The sequence below is a fragment of the Coloeus monedula genome (assembly GCF_965178545.1).
Source record: "Coloeus monedula genome assembly, chromosome: 6".
Taxonomy (NCBI): domain Eukaryota; kingdom Metazoa; phylum Chordata; class Aves; order Passeriformes; family Corvidae; genus Coloeus; species Coloeus monedula.
Genome location: NC_138786.1, coordinates 4937896 through 4958242, shown reverse-complemented (window position 1 = coordinate 4958242; position 20347 = coordinate 4937896). Strand labels below are relative to the sequence as shown.

At 35.6% G+C, this 20347-nt stretch overlaps 1 protein-coding gene across 1 annotated transcript in view; it reads right to left on the bottom strand.

Annotated features, from left to right (window-relative positions):
• The window catches only part of GAS2 (growth arrest specific 2), a gene marked incomplete at both ends in the record, with an annotated part of 70996 nt that overhangs the window by 22922 nt on the left and 27727 nt on the right, over positions 1 to 20347 (bottom strand). Inside the window, 3 exons of the mRNA XM_082283712.1 lie at positions 5692 to 5799; positions 9034 to 9178; positions 13670 to 13733. Of these exons, the coding sequence (XP_082139838.1) occupies positions 5692 to 5799; positions 9034 to 9178; positions 13670 to 13733 (317 nt within the window). The remainder of the gene's footprint in view (positions 1 to 5691; positions 5800 to 9033; positions 9179 to 13669; positions 13734 to 20347) is intronic.

Below are 20347 nucleotides of genomic sequence, written 5' to 3'. Positions count from 1 at the left end.
GGAAAAAAAAAGTCTGAAATAATGAGATCTATAATACATATTTTTCTAGCTTTCTTACTCATCTTTAAAGTATTGACAATTTTCTGTATAATTAATTACCACACAGAAAATATTTCCAACGCTGATGTGCAGGGTAATTTTACCCTAGCTTATTCCTGCCAGAGAGGAAACTCAGGCATCTGGGGAATGTCTTGCTTTGCCATCTTCAGTTCTTGCTAAGGAAGTCAGCTGAAATTTAGGGTGATGCTTTTAGGGATAAAGATTCAGAATGCTCTACCCTAGCCTCCTCCTAAGGGAGAGTTCTCTTTCTACTAATTTCAGGGAATGTAATATTGTTAAAACTTCAGTTCTGGAAGCCTAAATTATAAATACCATGGCAGAAAATGACCGCAGATGTATTAGTCATTTAAAGAACTAGAATGTTACATTTCTTGAAGATGCTTTACACCCTAAAAAAGCACTGTACGATTTGCTAAAAATTTCTTATCTCCAAGTGGGGTTCTCATTGTGCAATAATGCATAGAGGGAGGCACTGAGAATTAAAGAAGACACGATACTTGATTGTCCACAGAAGGAGGTCACTGAGGCAAACAAGTCTAAGCTAGTGAGAAAAACTGCAGAGCTATTGCACAGCCTGTCAGTTCCACTGAATCTGACTTGCATCAAAGATATATTCTGTAAAAAAATTTCAACGAAGTCTAACAAGAACTTCATTGGAGTGAAAATAAAAAGGAGTAACTTCAACAGTTTTTCATTAAATTAGGAGCTAATAATTTGACTTACAAAGGGTTTTTTTTGTAAAGAAGTTTCCAATTAATCCTTTCAAAGTTCTAGACACTAAATTAATATGAATGGCTGCACAAATGCAGTGAAAAAATGTAAAAAATTAAATCAAGAGGGGCAAAAATTTATTTATTTAATTTCTAGTACTTTACTTTACTTTCATAACCCCCAGTGAAAGTCAGTCAACAATTTAATTAGAAATGTCTAGTCTTCACAGGACCAGACAGTCTAGCTGTAGCTGTTTTTTTATTGAGTGCAAAAAACAGCTTCATCAGGTACAAAGTGAAGAGAGAGATGTCCATGGGCTTCTGCCTCCATGGAGGCATCTAGGCCTAAATCAGAAAAGCTGAAGGCAGGAAGGGGGAAAAAATAAAGAAAAAAGGGAGAGGCAGGAGAGAAAGGGTAACTAAAAGAACAAGCAAGCTGCAACTTAAGATGGGGCAGGGCAGGGTTCTGCCTAATGTCAACAGATTAATGATGGAGTATAGAACAAAACAGATTTCCTGACAGTTCTATAGGCAGCACTTAACTCCAGTCACCCCAATGATATGTTCAGTATCACTGTCCAAGAGTTTCTGAGTCTTGTGGAGTGAATTTTACTGGCCCTTTAAGGACTTGTTTTTTTAAACAATGACTGAAACCTGAGAAGGTTGAGAATAATTCCACTTTCAGTAGCACAAGTAAGACTAAAATGTCATCTATTCTGTGATTGTAAAGCTGTTGGAGAGGAATTGGCACAGAGTAAAGAAGTGTCTGGCTGAAAGGTCTCTAAAACCACCTTACATCTGGGCACGAACTAGAGCTGGACTTCAGACATGCCTTTCCCCAGGTCTTTTGCAGTCCCAAGCTGAGAATTACTGTAGTTGTCTACAAACACAAGAAGACTGAGGTTAGAAGCCCAAAGAGGCCAGTGACTGTTGCTACTCTGAGGCCCAAGACGTGTTTTCAGAATTCACTCAAGATCCCAGGCATCCCACTACATCTTCTTTGGAGTTAGGTTAATTAAAACTCCTGATCCGCCCAAGATTTTGACATTTTAAACACCCTGGAAAGTTATTTGTTATGGATAAAGCTTAGGGAAGGATTTTCACTACTAAAACCATAAACTCTTTTGCAGATTGGAAGTGAATAGGCCTGGGAAAAGCAGAATAACTGTGAAAATCTTTGGAGTAAGGAAGACAAAAAAAGCTAGGAAAATGATGCTGAAGGAAAAACAAAAGACAGAAACACACCATGCAAACGCTATGAATATACATATGCATTTGAATTGGAAAGGCAGAACAAAACATTTGAGTCTTGAGATCTGTATAATCAATCTGCTTTCTATTTCTCCTTATTTCCAGTTCTTGTATGGTATATGGTACATCATCCCTACCTGGATCATTTGGACTAAAATGTACTTTTGTATTTATACACAAGTACATTTTCTTCACCAGGAAAAGGCAATAGTGCACACTAGACAGTCTGCAGAGTGATTTTTATATAAACATACATATTATACATCTATTGTGTTAGTGAATCTGAAAATAAAGTTTCTACACAGGTTCTGTAGCAGGTAAATAACACCTTTCCTTTCCTGGGATTTAGATGAAGAAAGTATTTAATAAACATTTTATTATTACTATAGTAAAATAATGTTACATTATAATAAGAATACAAGGTCAATCATTTAAGAGCAATCACATACTTATCAACTGGTCTGCAAGATAGAGAACATCTATATGTCACAAGAAAAATCAGACTCTTTAAAAACAGGACCCATTGTATTATCTAATGTGACTCCTAGTTGCACTAGGAGATAATCTCCCAACAGTTTGAATGTTGTCATGGGTATGGACAAAAACGACAGATCTTTCTGACAGAAGCTGGTTAGTTTGTGGGAAATGTTCATACTAATGCATATACAGTGCAACATGAGGTAACTTGAAAATAGAATTCTTGTCACTGAAACTGTTAAAAAAGTACTTTTTTTAAAGGTGTGACTGACATTTCTTACTATAAAAATTTCTCTTTGCTGCCTTCTGCAAGAAGCAAGCACTTCAAACTCTGTGACTCTCCCAATTTATAAAACAAACATTTGTGCAAGTTTTCATGACTTGTTATTCTTTATTTTTAAAAATAGGCTTATTCATTCTGTTCCATTCTGAAAGATTAAGGCATAATGATAGGATGGTAGGAGAGTGAAAAGGCAAATGATTAATTGTCTATTGCACACATACAGAGATCCCACTAGTTGTGAACCAATGCTTCAGTTTTAAATAAGGTGGTCATTTATTTCAATTAATATAATCCATTACTGTAAAACATGTCTTCCATCTTTTCTGTGTAAGTGGAATTTAGAATCGTTCCTATTTGGAAGAAAGGAAGAAGAATCTACAAGCAGATACATTTTTATTGAAAATAAATTTTTAGCATCTAAGCCACCACAGCATTATGTTAATTGCATTCAGTTTATTCATTACAGAACCACTTCATGCGTAAAAAACTGCTTTTGGGGCATGCAATTTTATCAGGAGATTTAAGTATCTTAATGTTCTCATGAACTTTCATAATTTCCCTTAATTCATGATTTAAAAGTTCTATTAGGAATTTAAATATTTTCCCATGTTAAAAAAAAATTAATTTTAATGGGACTGTTACTCATGTGCTTTTTACTACATATTCCACAGTGTTTTCTTTCCTTAGAATTAATTTATGCTGACACATGTAATTTGTTTCTGTGATTTTCTGCATGAAATCCATGCTCTGCCATGTTTTCTTTTGCTTTGCTGTTCCTTGCTCATTTGTTTCATATATAGATATAAATTAATAAAAAGAGGAACTTGGGACACTTTCTCTTCTGGTTTGTTTGTTGGTTTTGGGTTTTCTTCCTAACAGAACTTGCAGAATTAGAAAAAAACCATTTACAGATATGATATTATTAAATAATTTCTGAAAAAACCCCCGTAACCATCAATTAATAGGTATTAACTCCTACTAGAATGATACTTGTAGCATCACTGAAATTACAGATGTTTTAAATTCTATAGAGGTTACTGGAAAAATTTAATGGACTAATACAGTAGTGGGTATACTAAGCCATCTTAAAGCAATGAAAACTGTTGGTCTCAATTCAACTGGAACACACTGGGTTGTAAATAAATGGTATGTACTTGGCTGTGTCATGCTGTGTGAAGAACATAGAGTGTAGGAGGAACTACCTCAGTGGCATCAAATAGGGTGCCAAATACCAACAAAATTAAAAATCAGCTACACATCTCAAATGTGCTTCTTCACAAGTGTGAAGGATAGGACTCCAAAGAAAGGCTTATAAATCTACTTATGTACACAACAAGAACATGTAGAGTGAAGAGTAAAAACTTACTGTGATCCAGTGAAGTGTTCCAAAATGAGGTTCAAACCAACCAAAACCAAAAAACAACTGACTTCTAAAACCTTCTAAAACATGAACTTGTTCCCACTGAAGTGCATGGCAAGTTTCCATTGATATAAGTTTTCTAAGAATGATCTTTAATACTGCTGTTTAATATCTAATCTATATTACCGTTATTTTTTTGCACAATTCAACTTGGAATGCAGTAGTGTGATATGAAAAACGTGTTTTGTTTGCAAACTTGGAATGAAATCTGGATTGGACTAGATTGCACAGTAAAGAAGCCAGCAAAAGGGAATTTGACACTCACCATTCTGGCAGAACTCAAGTTTCTCAAAAAAAAGTCTTACTGGCTACACACCAGAAAAGCTATTGGTCCTTTCTACTAGCATGTTAAATCTCAAACTATCTGTGAGATTTAAAAAATCTCTTATTTCTTCTTCTTTATGACCTATTACTGAGTTAATTAGGAGTTCTCAGTCCTTATTCAGCACAGTACTTACATGTTTCCAACTTTACACTCCTGAAAAAACCCAAATCCTTATCTGGCTTTATTGACTTCATTGTAAGTTATGTTAAGCAGAAGTTTATGACTGAATAAGCACTCTGGTATTTTGCTGAACCAGGAACTTGACTTCTCTAGATGACAAGGAGTCCCTCTGACTTCTTTTGTTTACAAGTGCTCAGTTTTATCAGGTCACAGTTACGTGCCTTTAGCAAAATAGAGATAACAATTATTTGAGAGCAAGATCTATCATTTTGTCAAGTCATGACTCAAGAATAGTCCATGAGGAGAGGAGGATGGAAAGAAGCGTAGTATGAATCAGATTCTTAACATACAACTACAGAATAACAAGATTAGCATATTCTCAATTATTATTACCATTGACATATGTAGAGAAGATTAAGTGGATCAGAAGAATTAAGCTTTGAAAGTATTGATATGCTAAATTCAGCTATATAATAATACTGGCAAATATTGATACTGATTAACTTTGTGCTATGGGAGTTAATACTCTACATACAAAGTCTGAAATACAATTCTGGGTTTGGAAATATCTGTTAATCAAATGAAGTACTATGCATTTTAATGTTTTGCTCATGCTACTTTAGCAATATATCTTAGTCATGACTTGGCAATTCAGTGATCATGAAGCCTTTGATCTGTATCCTGACCTGTTAAATAGTATCAGTCAAAACAGAGTGGGAGAAAGGATGCTTTAATGCAGTGGATATTCTTTCAAGCCAAACTGAGAAGTCACCAGGTCCATTTCTAAAGACTTTTCTTTTGGTTGCAATTGATTAAAAAGAGAGGGAATTCAATGATCTAAAGTCAGAAGGATATTTATCACATACTAATAATTCCTTGCGTCAGTTAACACACTGTGGATTATTTATTCTCCAACTGTGTCATAAAAATGAGTCAGTGCTGGTTAACAAGAAAATGTTTTTTCCTGTTAATCAGTGATGTAATTTTCAAAGTGGAAAGTAGCAGATAATAGCAATTTACTACAAAGTAAAAATAAAATCTTTACCCTAATAAAAAGGATCTTCTCTCCGACTCTGTATCTTCCCTGTGAAAGACGCTCCACACAGAACTTATTAGGGCATTTACAAGGTGGATCTTCAGAAATGTGTTTAACCTGTGAAACAAGAAGTTATTAATAGAAACTATTTAAAATGGCATGGATAGCAAAACATTCCATAAGACACTTGTCATAATATATCACTTAATATAAGTCTTAATTGATGATATTTTTCTTGGTTTTTCTTAACATTTCTGTAATCCCAGAAAGCACCCTATGGGTGCTTCCAATAGCAATGATTTAGTAGCTGAGATGAGTTAAAAACAGAGACAAATGTCACACAGTTCAGCATCAAATTTGCACTGTTTATCTGAAGTCAAACAATTTGTTACATGGAGTTCACCATCAACCTTTTGTAAATGTATTCTCAGTATTTTATGGTGAATTAGCTCACAGTGTTAATACAGCTAACAGGCAAAATGAAGATGTCATAAGATGCATCCTGCCTTCTAAATACATATAAATATAGAGGTATCTTCCTTACCAGTAAGAGGCCCTGCCTCTTTAAAATTGTGCACACCACCTTAGAAAAAAAGCATACAGAAAATACTGTGACATGATTAAAAACTCCTGCCAAGACACTCCCCAGAATTTTCAACTGCCCTTTGATGATCTCTTTGTTAAGGCTAGTTCAATCAAACTACCTCAAGTACACTATCACTGCCAAACCTAACTACATAGTGCCAAAAATAAGGGCTGAGAAAAAACAGATGAAAACCACTTTCCTGCTTTTTATTAGCTGCATCAGCTTGACTGTGGCCTCCTTGTTCTGGCATATGCTACCAAAGGCAGTGATGTTTAGTAAAAGAATATTTTGTACTCTTCAATGATAGGAAAGTAGCAAAGGCATCAATATCAAGAGCAGATCTGGCTGTGAAACTCTTACTTGACATTCATATTGCACTTCTGCATTGGAACAGCAAGAATAAGTGCAGCATTTTCATACACTGTGGTTTTCTTGGACAAAGTACATACCTAGTACATCAGCATCAAACAATGCAAAATGCCAGAAGAACTTGTAGATGTTTGTCCACTTCAAATAATATTCCAGACATTTTCATATCCAGTTTGTAAACCAAGGCCTGTAAAAATGGTCTGAGGCCCAGGAAAGGATATTTTCAGAATAGCTAACAAATTAAAGTCTTAAATTGTTTCATAAAAAGAAAAGATGCCTGGCCAAATCTGTAGCACTCTAGTAAGTGTTTTGGTTATCATGAATAGATAAGGCTTCTGAAGTACAAATGGTTTTCAGATCTGCTTTAAGAATTAAGTTTCAGAATGTTAAATAAGACATAACGAACTTATAAGGTAACCAATTATTGTTTCTATACTTCTGAAACTAGCCCTGTTGAGTGATTCAAAGGCTTTCCAATTACTTCTGAAAATTGCTCAGTGCCTTTATCGGAATAACATTATTACTTTGTGGAGGGTTTTTTATAAGTATTCTTAAGATTTCTTTTTTTAAATCAGGGCATGATATTTTTATGAAAAAAATAATTAGAATAACACTTAACAGAGGAACTCCACATGTATTTTACACACAAAAAGTGTTTCTCAAGTATCAGATGAGTTGTCCTCAGTTTGAATGAGTCACTTTTTGCATTGTAAGATCAGTTACTCAAGTGATTTTTATCAACATGGGTGAGACTTAGCCACCATTTTTGGTGAATAAACTATTTAGATAGTCAATGTACAATAGGAATAACTTATACGAAGTCAGTGGTTGATGATTTCAATCCAAGTGCAGGTTGCTGAGGATGAAAAAGGTGTATTGCTGTATTTCTTGGAATATAGTACCAGGACTGGGACTGTGATTAGGGAGCTTTTTGGCAATGGCTCTCTGAATACTGTTTGATAGTCAAGGATTCCTGACATAGTATCCTATGGCATTTATCACCCTTGGAGACATTGGAAATTCGAAGCTGAAAATGGGTGGTCAGAACTTAATGCTTCATCCACCAGAGTTCATCTAAGGAACCAAAAACTCAGAGTAGCTGGGCCTAAACAAGTTCAAGGTTATTTTGAACTGTGTAAGTAAAATCTTCAGCCTGTGGAGAATGAAAGCCAACAGATTTATTCTAGTGTAAAACAGAGGATAATAAGATCTTCACTGTTGATCCTGCTATTGAGGGTTGCATTGCCTTACTGTCCCAAAGGACACAGAAGTATTGAGTGGAATTTGGAAATCAAATAAGGAAGCAGAGGGAGGAATTATATTCTATTTTACTTTGTGTCTGGACTATATGAGCAACTGCTGCTATTTTATGGTGTGAGTGTCTGGGGCAATGCCGGTCAGGAATCTAGCTGGATGAATTCCATTCTGTTTCTATCCGTACTGCTTTCTAAATTAAAGGAGGTGGTTAGAGAAAACCTAGATACTCTCTGTTCAATTTCTACAATATATGCAGTCATCATCCTCCTTCTATACATAACTGTTCTTTCTCAATTCTGTTGAAACACGAGTGCTTTTGCAAAGTTAAGGAAGAAATACAAACCAGAAAATTTTAAATGTAATTATATGCATCAAATAAAAAAAGTGTTTCAATAAAATGAATGAACATTATATTCCATCTGCTCTTTGTAACAGGAAAGTGGCACATGGATTTTTCAAGAAGTGCTTTGTAACTCCCAGGTGGCACATCTACCTTGCAATGTAGTAGTTGCTATGGTAACTGCTTCTTTTTACAGGCTAGATTTGTACTTTTCCAGTTTAACCTCTTCATGGTCTCAAAATGTGCCCTTTTCATCTGATTCCAGCTGTTTCAAATGAACCCCTATGGGTTTGCACCAGAAACATGAACACTCAATATGCTGCAACAAGTATAATGAAATTCAAAGCAAGATACTTTTGTTCTAACAATGAGGAAAACAATGCTTGTTTTTTAACTATGGGAGAGTCATGCAGAACAGCATAAAAATTAGGCTGAAATATCTTAGAAGTGTTTGTTAACATTCAGTACAAGTCAGTATGAGCCAAATCTCGTCCTGACTCAGTCCTTCCTCAGACAAAGTACCAAGTGGGAGTTGGTGAATAAGGAGTAAAAGAGTAATAAGAAGGGAATGTGGCCCTAAGCACAAAGCTAGGCTAAGCTGCAGAGCTCCTACACAGTGTGACTTTTTTTTTTTCCAAGCTTCAGACATAAATAATTGTGGTCAAAAAAACCCCAAAACTCTCTACGTCTACAAATGTTTAAAATAGAGTGAGATGTTAAACTCAGGCTTGTGTGTGTTTTGCAAGTAAGTGCATATCAGAATGGGTAAGATAGGAAGAAGCTTCCTCCCACAACTTACAGCATCATCCAACAGTTTCCCTGTGCTCTTTTTCCCAGGAGACTTTGTGGGTGATGGTGAAGGAGATGGAAGGGGAGCTGAAAATGTTTCCTCTTGTTCAATCTCTTTTTCCAATTTTATTAATCCAGGAGGTTCCACCCCAAACCTTTTGGAAACATGCAAATAATAAATTACTAGTCCATATAAAGTATTATGTATTTTAAACCGAAACAGTGGAAAGAATTTCTACTTTCTGTGCAATAGCAGAATGATACGCACATCAATAAACATGTACAAAATATAGCAACCATTATTGCCATCATGTCAAATTAATAGAAAAAAATAATTTAGATGCAGTCTCTCAGTTAATCAGATTTACAGGAAATACAGGTATTTTTTCAACTTCTCTGTCTGATAACATATATATTGATGAATAATTTATGAACAACCCTAGACCTCAAAAATTGCTATACCATGCAGGACAGAGTCAAATTCAGTACATTTGTGCTTTATTTTATTTTTTTTCTTTCCAAACAGCATCTTTTCAAATTACATGACAGTTTTGTGTTAGTATTTTTCAAAGAAATCCAAATGTAAAGGGATTAAGGGTTTTCCTGGTCTCAGCTATTGTACTGAATTTATAGGTAAGTAAACTGAGACATGGCCACTACTCTTCAGAAGTGGTTAGTGTTTTTATTAATTGATTTTTGACAGCCAGTCTTCAGATCTCTGATTACAGTGGCAACACACTTGTAGCTCCAGCTAGAACAAAATACATGCAACTTCAGCACAGACAAACCCAAAACAGAGCACTGGAAGAGCAAGGTTCTTTTTGAAAGATCTTTTGAAAGCTTTATGGCAAGTGATTGAGTCAGTATCTCACATGAAGCAGCAGAGCTTGGACAGAACTCAGAAGTCTAAAAGCACATCTCATTTTCCTAATTCCTGATAATCCCCTTCTGGTTTTTTCAGTTTTTTTTTTTAATCTGCCAACACTGAACAAACCCCAGAAAAACAGATAGAGTTCCTTTTTCAGAGAATGACTTCAGCTTGGAAGAGTTATCATGCCAGGTAGGCTTCTCATAGCAAACTACTTGCACAAATGAAACCATATTTTCTTCTGTAGCAGAAAAGTCCATAGTCCAGATGCAGAACTATACTGACTTATCTAGATAAAGATCTGGACACTAAAATATTGAGCAGTAACAAATATATATAATGAAAATTTAAGCTAAATACCATAATAATGATAGAAGTGTACAGAGAAAAGATATAAGCGCCTATACTAGCTTTTGAGTTTTTCTGATAACATTTAATTTCATCATACTAATGCCTAGTAAATTAATAGAAAGTAAACCAAGAACCAAATCTGTGCTTGTATTGGCTTCTAACTGGCGCAGTCTGCCTAATGAAAAGTCAGCCAACATTGAAGCAAGCACATATATACAATCTATTTACTTCCTGTCTGTCTGCAGGTGCTGACAGGCTGTAAATTATTAAATTCCCACTGGGTTCTAAGCCTGCTCCTGCATACAGCCTTACTCATCACATAAAACTCTTCCACTGTAAGAAATGTTGCTTCTTTGCTTCTACTACTTTTCATAATTTCTACATTTTGTCTTTGTGATAGATTTTTAAAGTTTCCTGTACTTCCAGTATTCTGAATTCCTCTGGTGAAAAGTTGAAAAATAAAATCAATGAACAACACCACCCATGTTTTTTTCCACATGCTGTATCAACCTGAAGCAAAGTTGCTGGAAAGCTGAAATTGTAAAAACCACATCTTTTCTGAGAGGGGCAGAGGTGCAAATTCTGTTTGGGCAGGTATGCTGAGCATTTCCTTTTCTGCTCCTTTCTAGTCTGGCTTCTCACAGCTACACATGAAGCAGCATTGGACTGTAACATGATCTCTGGTAGACTTCTTAGAGCACCACTTTCCATTTTTATCAAGGTAAAATTGAATACAATAGCAGAAAGACCTTGAAATCGCTCAACAGTAATTCCAAGAGACCTGTGATGGTTGTTTAACCCCCCAGAGTTTAACAGTAACCCAAGAACTTCACTCTTTGTGCAGAAAAGATAATTTAGCTGTTTTCCATTGTATAATCTCTGACTTTCGTATACTTAGCTAGAATGCTGGATCTATGCAACCCCCTGCAATAGTCCTGTGCATTGTCAGTGGTCAGTTCCATCCCATAGGACGGTTCCCTCTCTCATAAATCATCTCACTGTGACCATGTAACATCTGTCAGTGACACAAGGGCTCATTTTAACTATTGAAGTTTCACAGACGATCTCAAATTTTGTTTTCATAAACAACTGAAATTCAGGATAATTTATCAGGCAATTGTATTTTTATTGGTATCTTTGAACTGCTACTCTTTGAGCCAGTGGTCACACCAGTTTCCCACTCACTGTGCAGTCCATCCATCAAGTCCATCTGTCTCTAATTTGGCTAAGAGGACACTATGAGATAATATGCTAAAAGGATTACTAAAGCAGAGGTAAATAAATTGTCACCTGTCTCCCCTCCTCCACGGAGTATCTGTTGAATACAGAACAGAACTGAATTTAACTCCTCCTCAAGCAATCCTCATTCTTCCTCACTTGTGCCTCAATCACATGTCTATTTGCATTAAATAAAAGAGCTTAGGTTGACTTACGGGAGTTACAGACCCTGAAGACAAACAATAATCTAGCTGGGCAAAGTGTGCCAAAAGCTGAGTCCTTGTGATGAGTAAGCCACTTCGAACATATCTTTCTGCTTCTAAAATTACTTAGTGTCTCTTACTCTTTTTGTTCTTCAAAAACAGACTGAGGCACATTTTCAAAGATCCCTGCAGCTCCTGTTCTGGAAAGCAGATCCCTAAGACTGCCAACAGACCTGGTTTGCTTTACAAAGCATACATCTGACTTCTCTCCTGTTTAAAGCAGCACAGCAGTGTCACTTTAATGTGCTCTTTCCTACATCTAATGAAGGCAATTACCAGTTCTTCTTTCCCATACAGTTCTAGTTTACCACAGCTCAGGCAAAACTGGCATCACATATTTGGTTTTCAATTGTATTAACCTGACATTCTACTTCAGTTTTGGTGTACCTTGGAAGTGTACAAGACTATAAATGGGGGGTTGTTTGTTTTTGAAGAGATACTAGAGCAGGAAAAAGTAGACAGACATATTATTTGACCCTGAAGCTATAAATAAAATTAAAATAAAGAGACATAAATACAGAAACATAAACAAAATACATAAAATAATCATTAATGATATATGGTAAGATAAATAAAAAATAAAATACAAATATTTTAAGAGTAAAGGGATAGACATGCATAATAAATAACAACATGGCTTATTTACTTGTTCAGTATTTCTTTTCATGTCTGGAACAAAAAGCATCTGAGACATGGAAGCTTAAGACAAATATAAAGGATAAGATTCTATTTTCATTCCCTTGTAGATCTATTGAGACATCAAATCTCATTGCAAAATGAGATTAATCTAACTCAACCAACTTCAGCAGAATCCAACACTACCTAACTACTAACATGCATTCCCTGAAGAAGCTGGATACTATCAAGTAACCAACTGGGGCAGATACTCCTGACAGTTATGCCTCAGGCATAGGGTCTATCTCCAAGCTGGTCTTGAAAGCACAGTTTGTTTGCTCAGGTAAATTAAGATTCATTAAAATCAATTTCATTATGCACCTGCAGATCAAAATTCTTTCTTCTTTGTGGGAAGTTAAAATGATTTGCCTTTTTAACTCAAGTTTTAGAGATAACAAAATAATTGAAAACTTGAAATCAACTATTTTTTTGGTTATTGCTATTCCTATGCAAGCTTCCACTGACAGCAAGGGTCTTTCTGAAACTTGACCATGAGACAAATTTCTTGTTTTCCATGTGAGTTCATTCACAAAATATGAATACACAGGATGTAATTTTAACATGGCAAATACTGGTTCTTAAGCTTGGAATAAACAGGGGTCTCCTTCACACTGATTGTCACCACAAGGATTCTTCTGAAATTGATGAAATTATCTGAATAGCAAGGTACTCCAATTTGACACACATGGATGAATGCAACTGCAATTTACAGGCAAGACTGGGCAGCAGCTCTGCTGCTCATATATTTTTTAGTAAATCTTATGCACTATGGTGGTTAAATCTTCATCTGCAAAAAGGGGGAAAAAATCACATTCTAGTTACTGTAATTTTGATTGCTTAGCAAAAGTCTTTGTCTTGATGTCAAAGATAACATTTCAATGTACTGAAGGTCCAGCATGGCTAGAACCATCTTGGTCAGATTTAGGTCATGTGAAGATCATCTTATAACCAGTAAACTTAATTAAATCACAGGTTTTTTTTTGTAGAGAGATCTGACTTTAGAAGGAGAAACAGCTCAAAGCTTCATAGAAAAAAAATTCTCAAACCCTTCCTCTCCTAATACAAGGATAGCCAACAAATATCTTCATGGAGGTACAGAGATTTTGTAATATTTTTTAACAACTGCTCTCAAGAGTGACATCAAAACAAACATTCTATTTGAACCTAATGAGCACAAAATTTAGCTTGAGATGTGCTGATTTAATGTCTGTCAATAGCCACTGCTGTCAAGAATGCAAATATTTCATCAATCTATAAATATTTTCACCTACCTTGCTGCAATTCTTCCAAGTTCCAGCAAACAAAGGCACACTTCTCTTGGCTGCTTATGGAGTACTAGAAAAGCAAAATGAAGATGGAAAACATTGATAAATAAAAGCTACTTTAAAGATCTTAGTGACGGAATGGAACCTAATCATCAACATCTGTAACTCTTGACTGATAAATGTTTGTTTTCTTTGGCTTGCAGTGGAATTTTACTGGAATAAAAAGGATGGGATTGATGAATGGTTCTCAGAGTGCAAACAGTTCAGAAGTCCCATTTAGTTTTCTAAATCACTGAATAATTATTTGGGATAATTCGTAATCTGCAAGCAGTTAATAACTTTAAAAATAATCAAAAGATCTGGCAGAATACTTTCATTAGTAGAATGTCAAAAATAATAACATTAGAGTGATACCTTTCTTTCTACAGACTAAGAGAATTCATGTCCTTTAGATCACTATATTTCTTAGCCAATTTAAATAAAAAAAAAAAACAAAGTTGCATTAAGAAAGATATACCTCACTATAAATTTGGTCCTGCATTATTTTTACATCTACTCTTAAAGCAAATATGAAACTAGAATGCTTTAGGCATCAGTTCTTCACAGTACGAAACTCCCAAACAGACAAAAAAAAGTTTCTTCTTTATACATACACACATATATGCAAGTGTCCATGCCTGGATTCCACATAGAATAGATTTTTTATGATTCAGAAGTAGCTGTGACACAGCATGATCTTCTCATTGTGAGAGACTGAAATGTTAAGGGTTAATGTCCCAATCATCCATTTGCAAAAGCAGCAGGTGCTTAATTGAGTCCAGGTTGGCACTCCCTAACCAAAAGAGAGGAGGAGAGTTTCTGGGGGGGGGTGGGGAAAGGGGGGTGTGTAACATTTGAACTGTTTAAGAGCAGCCCAGGCACAGAGGAGGTGTGCACCCACCCCCAGAGGATGACCACAACAAACCAGCTTTTGTTGAACAACAAGCTGGGTTTTGAGCCAAATAAGGGAAAAGGCTCATAAGAAGCAGATTCTACAAAGTGGGATAGTGCTTTTTGTCATGGCAATGTCCTCCCTTACATAACTGGCTCAGGTGTAAAAAACCCCTCTGTGGAAGGTATTGGGACACTCACACTTCCACATAGGCCTGAAGGCATACATCCCTTCTGATGGGCATAACTGGCTCAGCTGCACTGATGTGAGAGGCAGATGACATATTTTAGGTGTCATAAACCATCAAAGTTCCCTAAAGTGTGCCCAGACTCATTTCTGGGGCCTTCCACCAGAGGACTGCACATGATCCATAGGGTTGAAACAGACTGTGCAAAACCCTTGCGCCAGGGGAGGTACCCTGGATGTTCTCACCTGAACCGGACTGTATATTAACCCATTGAATCTGGTGTTTCATGGGCTTCCCCCACCCTCAATGGAGCAAGACTATGACCATCAGTTCAAACAAGAGACACTGAAATTGCAACAATTAAGTCTTACTCCACTCTCTATTTTTATCTTTTCTCTCTTTTCTCCCTACATTTTCTTAAGTAATATCTTCATACTTTTATATTGTTGCATTTCTATAGATGATAATAACCAAAATGGCTACATACCTCATTTCCACTGCAACCAAATTAATCTAAAATAAACCTGCCATATATATATATATAAACACACTAGTCATTCAGTGTGGTTTCACTCTCATCTGCCAAAAGGAATCTATTAGCAAGAACCTGTTACCCTTGCCTTCAGGGGCATGTTATAACAATTATGAAATACCACCATAAAGCAATACATTTTTTTTCCCCACAACTCAGAATAGGTAATGTTCTGTAAAGAAGTTCAGCAAAGCATATAAGCAAAATCCAAAATCAATAAATGAAGAAAAGTCTGTGCCTGTTTGCATAAGCAACTCCCCAAAACTCCAAGAAGAAGAAAGGAAAAACAGAAGAAAAGAGAAAAAAGTAATTATGAGTACATTGTAATCTACTCTTCAGAAATACCTATTGGAGTAAAGCCCTCATGTTGTGGGTAAAAATCAGGTTTTAAAAATCTCCACAATAATCAAAAAATTTTCACCTTACACTTCAGATTGAATTGAGACCAAAAAGTAATTGTGTGATGATTTGTATAAATCAGTAAAAGACTGAACAGCATCAAAATATTTTTTTTAAAATGAGTTAAGGTCAATCTGTAATCTAAAGACTCACCAAACTCAAATGCATGAAGAAAAAATACCATACCTGAAAAAGATATTTTAATGTCTAGTTAAAGCTCTGAAAGTAATAACTTTGTTCTATGTATGTATGAGACCCAAAACATCTCTAGGTTTTAAACATCTCTAGGTAACTAACACCCTGGGGCAGACCTTCGGCTTCTGTGACTTCAACTTGCAGCTCCACTGACATGAATAAGTGTAAGTGGTGTGAGCTGAATACCCACCCCAAAATCTTTTCCTAGTGTCTGTGTAGCCCTTTGAGAGGTATGTATTTGTCCTCTAATCTCATCCAAATATAATTCCAAAAGTGAAACTGCAGAGCATGGAAACTAGACAGGCACTGCACTAGGAAAGATATATTTATTCTTCAGCCATCTGTTACTAAGAATATAAATGATGAACACTTGGACATTCAGCTATTTTCAATATTCTTCCTTCCCAAGAACTACAACACAGTAATTATATTAAATACTTACCTATACTAGTAATCAGTATTTTTAAAGTGTTACATTCATGACCCTAGAAGTGTATTCTAATACTTTGGTTTTAAACCAGTTGGGACAGCCCCAAAATAAAACTTGATTTTAAGAAGTAAGGCATCCCCCAAAATCTAAATGAAATAAACTGGGTTTGGAAAAGTCAAAGAGTCAATTGCAATTCATTCGTATGCATATCTGAATGACTTTGGAATGTAGGAGAAAGAGAGGTTCAACTACTACTATTTGCAAAAAGATCCATAAATATAGCTAGAAGAGAATTTGATTTAAAATGTAAAACAATGCTCTACCCAAACAAAATTCACAGACCTTTAGCAAGTCTGACTCAACATAATCTAGGCACATTTCATGCATTTCACACTGAACAATGTGAGACAGTGAAATAATTGTTACAGGATGAAGACCTGTGCAGACAATAACCAACCACAAAAACCAACATCAGGTCATCTCCTAAGAGTGCTTATAACAAGAAAATATTAGCATTCCTGAGGACTATACAGCATATGTATGTGGGGATTTCAGAGACAAACAAATGTTATTGTATGCAGATTCCCTGCATAAAATGAATGGAAATATCCATATATTAGAGAATCTCACTGATGGAATTTGCTTGACAAGAATGCAATGGGAAGATAGAGAAATAGTGCTAATTTTAGGTGTCCTGACAGTTATAGACCCTTTTGCTTTTCATCTCATCTCATCTCATCTCATCTCATCTCATCTCTTTATATGCTTCTTATCTGCTGTCCTCACTGCCTGCATCTTAACATGCTACCTCCAGCCACTCTTTGTTAACAATAGTTCCTTTTCAGCTCCTAGAAGTTTTTATCCTTGCTTCTCTCTGGCAATAACATTTCCCATCTTGTTGCTGTCCCATTCTCTTTTTAGAGGTCTTTCTCTTTTGTTCATTTAACCTTTGTGCTTCTTCCATGTACTTCCATGTACTGTTCACCACACTTTTGCATCCTTCACTGGTCCCTTCCCCAGTGCTCCTTACCTCAGTGCCTGGATGCTACCAGGAGAAGCAGAGGAGGAGCAGCCTCTGCTTTCAGCACTATCAGAACGTGTGACTGTGAGGAGACAGAACACACAATTCACATGGAGTCCATGTGTTTGCTGAACATGTTTAAACTGAGAGTTCACAACAACAAACCCTCAGGTTTTTTGCTTTGTTTGTGGTTTTGTGTTTGTTTTAAATTATTAGAATATCCAATCACAATACAGAAATAAACTTCTCACATCTTCCTGCCAAGTTGCAAATCTTGGCTCCTAACACTTTTATAAACAATTTTTAATGAAGTCACTCTTTCTTCTAACATAAACTACCTTTTTTTTTTTGTTTGTTTTAAAGATTAAGATATCAGGCATAGCTAAATCACAAAAAGTAAATATGATTTCTGTTTCTAAAGCATTCCTTAGCCCACTAGAAGCAGAGTTTTATGAAGTATTTATTGTCACAGACTTCCAATTGTCATCAGAACTCACACTAGTTTAGGTAAAGTTTTCCAAAAGGTTCGTCCTTTGATCGTTCTTCCTATTGTCTCTCACTTTTTCCTTTCATTTTTATTCTGATCCTACAGAAGGCTTTTTGTTCGTAAGAAAAACCCCCAACATTGCTTTGTCAACACTGTTAACTTATCCCAAACTTACCCTCTCATGTTTCTGCATGAGAGTTATGCTATGACACACTTGTGCTTCACTCACCCACACTCCCTGCCCTGTTTCAGCTCAATCACTTACGGAAGTCTCAAAACAATTAAGGTGTAAAACATATTAGATCTAAGGATAGTAAAGAATTCATCTAGAAGAAATATAGAGATCATCTAAACACTAATAATTTACTAAAATTCATTAGTTTAACATGCAAATCCAGTGGTAACAACACTGAGTCCAGGATGCTTCTATAGTCCTCAAAATCATACATATTCAGTAATATTATGAGTAATTTAGTGAAGAGTTGTGAAAGATGGGACAAAATCTTATTCTGATGCAACTTCATGTAAATTTTAACACGGTGTTACAATATGTACATGTGTCAGTATAAAAGAACAGAAAAAACTTGCATCTTGAAACCAAATAAACTACAGTATTAATTGAAAAAATAATTTTCCCCTATGTATGAAATATTTTTAAGCAAACAACATTTGAGTATTTTTTAAAATAACCTTTAAACCAACAATGTTATAAGAGAGATCAGAGGTGTTTGTGTTTCAGTTTACTATTTCCATTAAAATACTAAATGCTTTTATTTAGGAAACCTGTCCATAAAATTCTAATCAATCAGTTGCATCAAAAAAGTCCATGTCATCTACTGTGTGAACAGGTGTATAGAATACACAGGCACAAAACATTAACCATCAACAGCATTCAACAACTCCCCAAACAAATGACATATCAGCATGCTTGCACACTTGGTGGCAAACCCTTTTCTTGGCGGGTAGACTTTATCATGGAAGAGATGCAGAATATTCATTGGTTCCAAATCCTATAATCATCCAACAACACTCCATTACCACAAAGAATTCAGAACTTATGCTTTAAGTTCACTTAACTAAAACAATCATAGAAAATCTTACCATTCTTATTTGTCCAAGAAGAGTGTTCTTTGAGTATTATACTCTACAGGCATGAGCACAGTTACAAATATCTCCACCTAGAATGCTTCCATAAATAAAACTACCATAGCTGTGTGAATCTGCTGCCCTAAAACCTATACACGGGAATTTACAAAGTATACTTATAGGAACAGAGGAGTTACAGGCAGTATTAACATCCTTACACTGCAAAGAGTTAGCACATCATGTTCAGAGTCCTACATAGTCTGATACATCTAAGAAGACCATTCAATGACACTATACCACAAGATTTGCACAGATGGTCAAAATTTGAATTTTGAATCATGACTTTTGCTATTAGCAAAGCTAATTCCTTCTTCTTTAAATAAACTAACTTTAAAAATAAAAAAAATCAAAACCAAGCATGCTAAAGTTGGCCATGAGTGCAGGGAGCATGCAGAGCGTCCCTCTATTTTGCAGCATTTAAGATTATCCCTACATACTCTGTTGCTATAATTTTTACAGATGTTAATGTATGAGCTGCAGCTCATACAGCAGGTACCCCAGCCACCTTTTCTTTGCAAAGGCATTAACTTGGAGACTTTCCTGCCATGTCTCTGCATTTAGAGATAAATTGCTACTAGTCAGCTCTGGCTGTGTTAAAAATCTTAACAGGAAACTGTGTTTCCAATTTGTCTGCATTTTAACCTATGTTAAAGCATGATAACCTTCAGCAAGACAAACTACATCATATTATAGACTATTAACAAATTAGTAGGACAAGTCTTCAAACTTTTGAGCTCTCTACTGTTCTCTTTCAATGATATTTAAAGTAACTACTGGTTAGACAGCATAATCATATCTACTAGTATATCAAGCACCTCTATTTTTCATTCTATTTATTTTGCTTCTATTTATTTTGAAGACTTCAATCTTGTTTCCTTGTTTAGCTCATCTGAATAGCCCAAATCCAACAAAGCATTTGAAACTGTGCTTAACTTTAAATAATTACATAAATTGCTAAATTAGTCCACCAGTGAAGGACAAGAGCAAAATGACATGAATATGTCTGCTCACCTGCTTGTCTGGATCAGCTCTGAAATGTTAACCCTTTGCAGAAGCAAGCCTCTAGGAATACTCAAGATTCTGCTTAACATCAATTACCTGCATGCTCATCAGGCATGGACTGCCCCCATCTGCTCTAGGCTCTGTTTGAGACAGTTCCATTCCAGTGAGGAATACCTTCATATCACTTCAGTCTCAGTGCTAAAAAGTTGGGAGTGCTGGATGTATTTGTGTGCAGTTATACCTGCATGATTTCAAAAACTACTTCTGAACTCATCATGATGAGATAGTATTTTTAAGTAATGAGAAATAAGAGCAATTAATATCTTAGCTAGTATAGATCTCATTTTGCTGATC